The sequence below is a fragment of the Mus pahari genome, chromosome 3 (genome assembly GCF_900095145.1).
Source record: "Mus pahari chromosome 3, PAHARI_EIJ_v1.1, whole genome shotgun sequence".
NCBI lineage: Eukaryota > Metazoa > Chordata > Mammalia > Rodentia > Muridae > Mus > Mus pahari.
The window spans coordinates 71,081,077-71,090,331 of NC_034592.1; the positions used below are offsets into that span (position 1 = coordinate 71,081,077).

General features: G+C 35.9%; 1 protein-coding gene across 1 annotated transcript; it reads left to right on the forward strand.

The window, feature by feature from the left end:
* Window positions 1-6,207: 6,207 nt before the first annotated feature.
* Window positions 6,208-7,212, forward strand: LOC110319332 (olfactory receptor 9G4-like). The gene has a single exon (XM_021194821.1). It carries the CDS (start codon window positions 6,241-6,243, stop codon window positions 7,177-7,179), a length of 939 nt encoding a protein of 312 aa, XP_021050480.1. The 5' UTR covers window positions 6,208-6,240; the 3' UTR covers window positions 7,180-7,212.
* Window positions 7,213-9,255: the final 2,043 nt, after the last annotated feature.

Consider the following 9,255-nt stretch of genomic DNA (forward strand, 5'->3'; position numbering starts at 1 on the left):
AACAACAATATGAACTAACCAGTACGCCCTGAGCTCCTGTCTCTAGCTGCATATGTTGCAGAAGACGGCCTAATCGGCCATCATTGGGAAGAGAGGCCCCTTGGTCTTATAAACTTTATATGACCCAGTACAGGGGAAGGCCAGGGCCAAGAAGTGGGAGTGGGTGGGTAGGAGAGCAGGGGCGGGGGGGTATAGGGAACTTTCAGGATAGCATTTGAAATGTAAATAAAGAAAATAATAATAAATAAACAAATAATAATAATAATAAAAAGAGACTCAAAATAATGTATACGTAAGGAATTATGAACACATACCTGGACCATTTAGCTCTAAACATTTTTGGCCCACTTAAAAAAACGGGGCATTAATAAAATATGTATAATGTGACTTTAATTCCATTTTCAGGATGGCTTTGCCCTGTCACAGTTAATCACCCCAACTTCTCTACTTGTAGTAACTCAAGAAAGAAATTACAAAATGAATAGGACCTGGGGAACTCTGAAGAAGGAAGTGTTATCCCAGCTACTTATGTTTCTTTCTAGAACCCTCTTGGATTTCGATATATAATCTCAGGCACTTTTACAGTCTCGTACCTCCTCTACAAGGAGATATATGAGAAAAAATTCAATGTAGCTGGCATGAACATCCTAAGCCTTTGAGGACAGGTTTGCAAGGAATCTTAGGACTCCCTTGCTTTTTCTCACTATTTGTAAGTAATAAAGACTTTTCATGTTATTTACTATGCATGAGGAGTTGTGGCTCCTGGAAGTCAGCCAAGCTGGAAGCAGCACAAAGTGAACATCCCTCACAAAAGTGCTGCAGAAGACAGTAGATTTTCTTTTCTGGTTTTCATTCCTTTACTGGCTGTAATTGAAAAATAAAAGATTGGGTTGACAATACATGAATCTTAATAAATACTTTTACTAAGAGTTACTGTAAAGTTCAAGTAATAAATCAAGGTTAGGTATAGAATGGTAACCTAGAAGAGAGAGAAAAGGAGACATATGTAAGTAGAAGTAATAAAAGATTTATATCAGAGACAGTGAGAATTCAAAATTCTATATCCCAAGACTCATGACAAAAATTTTTATTAGGTAAAATAATTATTTACAAAAAATATTTTAAGAATTCTTCTTTCATTTTTGAGTATAATATATGAATTAATTTAAAAGTTAATAGAACATTGCACTTTGATAAATAAATTTCCTAATTTAAAATTCTTTTATCTATGAAATTGAAGTTTCACCAAAAAGTAAAATCCTTCTGTTGTTCACCACATGTAATTGTCTTCTGAATACAAACAGGCTGACTTAAATGAGAAAAGTTCATCTTCTTATAGTTTTGGATGTTAGATGTTACATTTGATTTTATGTCAAAATGACACAAGGTTAGTCATTAAAATAAAGGAGATTGCTATAAGAAAATGCCCTCACCCAACTTGCCTGTCACTCCAATGTGGGCATATGGTCCTTGGGTGGATAATAAAGTATGTTGAGAAAGTCATAGGGGACAAGTCAGTAAACAGTGTTCCTTATGGTCTCTGCTACAGTTCCTGTTTCAAGGTTTGCCCTGAGTTCTTGTCCTGGTTGGCATTTAACTTCAAGTTGTCAACAGGTTGCTGCTTATATAATCCTTATTCAATAATATTGATAGCATAAGCTAGTGGGCTTCAGTATGATGTCTTTATACATGAATATGTTGTGCCTTAATTATGTCTATTCTCTCTAGCTCTATCCTTGTATTTTTCTCTGCCCCACTCCCTACCCTGCCTTTCTTTTAATGGGACAAAACAAGATACCTGACGACCAGGCAAAAGCCCTCATATGGAGACTGTACAAGACAACCCAGTAAAAGGAAAAGCGTTTCAAAGAGTCTTGAAATGTACACCAGTTCCCACTGTTAGGATTCCCATAAAACACCAAGTTAATAGCCATAACATATATGCAGAGGACCTGGTGAGGACCCATGCAGACTTGGTGCTTGCTGTTTCAATCTGAGTCCATGTGAGCCCTTCTTAGTTAACTTAATGGGCCATGTTCTCCTGGTGTCCTCCATTCCCTCTGACTCCTAGAGTTTTTCCTCCCCCATTTTTGTAGGGGCCCCAATCATTAAGGAGAACCACCCAATGGAGATATCGAATTTATGTTTTCTCTGATCAAATCCAATTCTCAGGGTTGCCCTTAGTGCTGCAGCAGAACACTAGAAGCTCCAACGCTATTTTCTGAGGAGTTTTCTTATTTTCAGGTTTTCCTTTGTTCTCACTTTATTCTCCCTACCCTTCCTGTGTCCCCTTTCCTTTTTCTACACTTTCTATTTTTCACCAATAGATCAGGGTTTCTTGATGGACAAGACAATATATTATAGCCTGAAGATTAAGAAGAGCATAGGTCAAAGAAAAATATGGATTATATTATAAATCCAAGGTAAGTTTAATTACCAAAATTTAAGTCTGTTTTCAGACACATTTAATGATCACATTGAGGCAGCCATATATCAACTTTTAAAATGTGTTGCTGAATTTATGATATCCCAATTAATCCATTATCCTCAAATTCCAGATGGATTCTAATTAAGTCTTTGGAGACAGAGGCACATATTCTTCTACTGCTAAGTTGGTAAAGTCTCAAAGGGATGTTAAGGAAATATGTATGCTGAGTTCAGTGGACATAGGTCATGCATGAGAGAGCAAGGAAAAGGTGTCACATCTAAGAATTTGTTCTTCTAACCAGAGGTAAGCATGGATAGTAAAGCTTAGCCAAGCAAGGTGGCTTACTCTGTGGCGTTGGCTGCATTAGAATAAGCATAGTCCATTTTGGTTGTAAATGGATTGGTTCTATATACACACGTGCACACCTTTCTTCTCAGTCAGATCCTATTTGATAAGATGCATATTCCTCATCTACACCTTTAAATTTCATCTGAGGCCATACCATGGATATTCTTATTGACCACCTGGGGAAATTTAAGAAGACAGGGTCTGTGGTGCTTTTGTGGGTTTAGTTGTTTTTTTTTTTTTTTGCCCTTTGCTTCCCAGACATCCAAGGTATGATGTTTTCGTTTCTTGGTACTGATTGATTTTAAAGTGCCAAAATGTCATATTATTTCCGGTGAATTTGAGGGACCCCTATGAATAAAGCAGGGGAGGGATGCTATGGAGTAAGAGGTGTCTTAATAAAACTTATTCTTAATTCATTCCCTATGGGAAACTTCTTCATAAGCCATACTATGTAGAGGAATACAGATCTTGATAGATCATTTAGAATTGGAGATTTTAGTGTGATAACTTTTGACTGTTTTTATAACTTTTGACTGTTTTTTTTTTTTTTTTTTACTTATTGCTTCCAAAGCAGGCTTTAGTTAACAATTAATTAGAAGTTCCTGGTGGGTTATAGACTTTGAAAATTAGCTTTAAGTTTTATTTTTATTCCATCTTTCTAGTTATGAGATAATGCTGTATGCTTGGAGAATCTAACAGCTTGTAGATTTTTACCATCAATTGTGTGAGTTTGATTAGGAGTCAACAGCTGAGGAAATAGCTATATAATACCAATGGCCCATCAACTCAGTGTAGAAATACTAAGTGCTGCACGTTTGTTAGAAATTATCCTATATACTACATTATACTAACAAGCATGAAGCAAAGAGTAAAACACTACAGTAAGTATCCTTTTACAGTCATTTAAAATGCTGTAGTAAATTGCTCCATTTGTGCATTTAAACTTTTAATGGTTTTCAAATTGCATGAAACATTATATTTAATGTCTCTCTAAACTTCTCTTAGAGATTTTTGGTGTTTGAAGAAACAAAGTACAAGGATTTTAATTCTCTGGATGCCATCACATTAAAGACTAGACTCTTCTGCCAGTTATCACTGTGATGTCAAAAATGCCCCCAATCATGTTAATATTCCCACAGCTCCTAAGGGAAAGTGAAAAAATGTGGCTTTAAAATAAATATTTTTAAATATTTTTAGTAATTAAAGAAGCCGATGTTAGCTAAAGCATAGGCTCAGTGAATTAGAGATGGGAAGACACAGCCATTCACTTCTACCACTTGTAACATCTTAATGTTTGGGAAACCTTTTTGTTTTGTGAAAATAATTTTATTTTCATATCATATGTTCTGAAAAGTTTTCCCCTCCCTCATCACTTCCTAGATCCTCTCCATCTCTGTGCACGTCTGATAACACACCTTATTTATCTCCTTTTTTAGAAAACAAACAAGCTGAAAATATGGGAGAATAATTAAAAAAATTAAAATAAAACAAAAGCGTAAGTAGATAATTTCAGAAAATTAAATAAAATCAGAATTAAGCAAAGCAAATAGACCAAAAGAAAAATGAAAACCAAGTAAACCTATAAGAAACTCATAGTAGACAGACAGACACACACCATAAAAACACACAATAGGAAATAATATTAGATAAGCAAAGACAAGTAAAGTAAAAAAATGCCCAAACAAAGAATTATGAGACAAAAACATCTCCAAAAACATCCTAGCATTTGTTTTACGTTGACTATTTACTGCTGGCCATGGGTCATTCCATAAGTGTGGTTTGTATTTCTAGTGAGGTGCCTTTGGAGAAAACCATTTTTTTTCCTTGCCTATTAGCCTGGAGATATATTTTCTTTCTTTCTTTTTTATTATTAGGTATTTCCTCTATTTACATTTCATGTGTTATCGCCTTTCTCCATTTCCTCTCTGAAAACTCCCTACCCCATCACTTCTCCCCCTGCTCACCAATCCATCCACTCCTGCTTCCCTGTCCTGGCATCGGGGTATCGAGCCTTCACACGACCAGGGCCTCTCCTTCCCCTGTTTTCTGACAAGCCCATACTCTACTACATATGCAGCTGGAGCCGTGAGTCCCTCCATGTGTACTCTCTGGTTGGTAGTTTCATCCTTGGGATCTCAGGAGGTACTGGTTAGTTCATATTGTTGTTCCTCCTATTGGGCTGCAAACCCCTTCAGTTCCCTGGGTCCTTTCTCTAGCTCCTCCATTGTGGGACCCTGTGCTCAGTCCAATGGATGGTTGAGAGCATCCACCTCTGTATTTGTCAGGCACTGGCAGAGCCTCTCAGGAGACAGCTATATCAGACTCCTGTCAGCAAGCACTTGTTGGCATCCACAATAGTGTCTGGGTTTAGAAACTCTGTGTGGGATGGATCCCCAGGTGGGACAGTCTCTAGATAGTCTTTCCTTCAGTCTCTGCTCCACACTTTGTATCTCCTCCTATGGGTATTTTGTCCCCCCTTCTAAGAAGGATGGAAGTATCCACACATTGATACTTTGAATCAAGGAAATTCTGAGTTACATTATGAACTAGGATGCTCACTAAATCATCTTTATCACTATAGACATCCTATTAAATCTGTGATTCCCTTTTATCAATTAATTCAACAGGCTTATCATGTCCCCTCATGGTAAGGATAAAAATGGGAGGTAGGATTTAGCATCACATATGGAACATAATTATTAGTACTTTTTCTCTGTGTACTTATAGTTTGGAAGACTGCAGTATACTGCTACTCATAAAATATCAAAATTTCTAGCATATAAAATGTTTTTCATAGCTTATGGAAAGTTGATTTTGGAAACTGTCTAGGTTCTTAGGTTATAGCAATACACAAGACAGAGAACTTAGAATAATATACTAGAAAAACCAACAGTGCTTTTAAATTAAATTTAAAAGTTGCAATTTGTTTCATTCATGTAATTAAGTTTTTAATTAAGAATGTGTATATTTTATTGAATTATTCTTTTAAAATATGCTCACAACCATACATAGTTGAATATTTTCTTGTGTATTTTTTAGTCAGTTTGACAACCTATCAAAACATGTTACATAATGTTCATGAGCTTTCTGTGTCTTGTAGTTTTGGAAATAGACTGGCTCTGAATTATGCAGTTCAGAAATGAAACTGAAAATCTTTAATTTAAAACTTGGGCTATTGCTTTAATTGCTGGAGTCTTCCATACTCACAGCAAAAACCCCACAGTTCTTTGATCATCATGCCATTATTTAAAGGAGGAAATGTCTGTAAACCTCCAGTCATTGTTGACTGATGAATACATTGCTTAAATATCTTAGTAGGTTATATTACTAATCTATGTTTTCACCACATCATATTATTCAGGTCCAGTATTTGTTGATTGTTTATTTCTCTTAATCTCTTATGAGATTATCTCTAAACTGTGTCTTCCCTGCATTCTTCTACACTGGCTTTCCCCTCTGTGGACATGGAAGTAGACAATCGCACCATCCTGACTGAGTTTATTCTTCTGGGCTTCTCAGCAGACCCCCACTGGCAGCCGATTCTATTTGGAATATTTCTAACCATCTACTTGATGACCATGTCAGGGAACATGACCTTGATTATTTTAATCCGTATTGATTCCAGGCTGCACACACCCATGTACTTTTTTATTGGAGGTCTATCTTTTTTGGACTTCTGGTATAATTCTGTATACATACCAAAAATCTTGGTCAACTGTGTTTCAGAGGATAAGCGTATTTCTTTGGCTGGTTGTGGGGCTCAGTTTTTCTTTTCTTGTGTAGCAGCCTACACTGAGTGCTACCTGCTGGCAGCCATGGCGTATGATCGACATGCTGCAATTTGTAGCCCATTGCTCTATTCAAGCATCATGTCCACTTCTCTCTGTGCTGGGCTAGTGGGGGCCTCCTATGTAGGAGGGTTTTTGAATGCCATAGCCCATACTGCCAACACTTTCAGGCTAAGGTTCTGTGGTAAAAATATTATTGACCACTTTTTCTGTGATGTGCTTCCATTGGTAAAAATGTCTTGTACAGACACCCGTGTCTATGTGAAAATCCTTTCCAGTATGGTGGGCTTCACTGTCCTCTCAAGCATTCTTGCCATCCTAATTTCCTATCTCAACATCCTGCTGGCTATCTTGAGGATCCGCTCAGCCTCAGGAAGACGCAAGACTTTCTCCACCTGTGCCTCTCACCTGGTCTCTGTTACACTCTTCTATGGCTCCCTGCTCTTCATGTATTCAAGACCCAGTTCCAACTACTCCCTGGAGAGAGACAAAGTAGCTGCTATGTTCTATACCATCATCAATCCATTACTCAACCCTTTCATCTATAGCTTGAGAAACAAAGATGTCAAAGAAGCCTTTAAGAAGTTGATGCAGACTATACAACAGCAAACATGAAGATTGCATTTTCTGCAATGGGGCTGTTCAAAACTAGCTTATGGACATGTTGCATTTGTCTCTTTAGTTAGAGTTGAAAGAATATACTATCAATCATGAAGGTCTTAATAACATTCTCTTTATTTATGATTAATATAGTCTTGCTATGTAAACTTTTCCAAATCCATAATGATGGATTTTGCATTGTAAAATCCTTGTTTACTTGCAATACTAGCTTTAAAAAAAGAATGCTTCCCCATCTTTGGTAGGGATGATCATGTGAAAAGAATGAAATAACAGAAGTTGAATTGTTTTCTACTACTTAGTTTGATTTGAAGTTTTGGGTATGAACTATATCAAATATGGAAATGATACAAAGTGGTTAGATTGCTAAAGAATTGTTTAAGATTTTATAAATTAGTATTCTTACTAAGGTGTCTCTTAAATTTCTTCCTATAAATATAATTAAGCACACAAAATATATTTGTGTACAACTTTTGTTTTCTGCACTTGGATATTAATAAAACGTTTTAAAGAATTATTTTAAATTAAATAAAAATAAAAGGCTGGAGACATGGCTCATTGGTTAGAGCATATATTGCTCTTGCAGAAGACCAGAGGTCAGTTCCAAGTATCCACATTGAGTGGCTCATTATTGTCTGTAACGATGGCTACTGAGGCATCTGATGTCTCTGGCCTCTAACCACCTGTAAAGAAGTGCACATGCCCATATACAAACACAGACAGTGCATACATAATTTAAAACAAAATAAATCTTCAAATAAATATTTAAAAATAAAATATTCTAAATCTAACATTAAAAACACATTTATGCTAGTACTTAAACCTAAAAGAGTACATATATTGTCTTTTATGATTTATTTCAATGTAAGTCCCATTGAAGTAAAATATTATAATTAATTGGAAAAGGCTTAAGTAAAATTATATTCAAATCTGTTCTGGACCCCATGATTGTTTCTTTCCTCAGGTATTTTATGTCAACTTTCAGTTCAGTGTTTTTTATAATGCAGTGGCTTAGTTGATATTTTAGTTACCTTTTTAAGATTTTTATCGAAATATTAAAAGTCCTGTACTTTGCAAATGAAGATACCACAACTCAATGTTGGAACTTCCCTATTGAAAAGAAAATTGGTGTTGTGAGAATGAACTAATTATGTTATTAAATTAATTTTCAGTTGGTTATTTTAGAAGTGAAATATTACATCTTTTCATTTTTGTAATAGACCTTGATTCAGCTTCTTCAAATGTATATTATTTCTAATTAGACTCAGTATTTTACAATTCACATTGTAGTCTGACATAAAATAATAGTGCAAATGATACATGTAATTTCCTTATTTAATATATAATCATATAAAAAATTTGAAAATATTCAGTTTATTGCTGTATTTTTCTTTTATTGAAAAATAGATTCTTTTCTGATAAGATATACATTACCCCTTCGATTTCTTCCAATTTCTGACCACTTCATCTTCCATATAGATCCACCCATTTTCTGTCTCTCCTTAAAAACAAAGCAAACAAACAAAACACTCCAACAAACAAACAAACAAACAAAACAAGAAAACAGGTTTCTAAGAGATTACAACAAAGCATGAGACAATAAAATATAATAAGATAAAACAAAAAGCATCACATTGAAGTTAGACATGCCAAATGGACAGAAGGAAAAGAGCCTATGAGAAGGCACAAGAATCAGAGACCTTCTTTTGCATACACCCAGGAGTCCCATAACAATACTGAACTGAAAGCTATAATATGTACAGGGGATCTGGTGGAGACCATCATCTTTTTCTTACTCTTACAGACTTTCTGCATCCTCTCTGGGTTTCCTTTACTTGAAGGGAAAGAATTGATGGAGACATCCCATTTACAAATGTGTGTTCCAAGGTCTCTCTCTCCCTTTCTCCTCTCTCTCTCCTCTCTCTCTCCTCTCTCTCTCTCTCTCTCTCTCTCTCTCTCTCTCTCTCTGTGTGTGTATGTGTGTGTGTTGGAGGGGTCGTGTGGGGCCAGGTCCAGTCCATTCTTGCTCTTTGGTTGGTGATTCAGTCTCTGGGATCCCAGGGGTCCAGGTTA

What these genes read in the sequence shown, in the direction of transcription:
- LOC110319332 (XM_021194821.1), top strand. Translation starts at nt 6,241, where the DNA reads ATGGAAGTAGACAATCGCACCATCCTGACTGAGTTTATTCTTCTGGGC.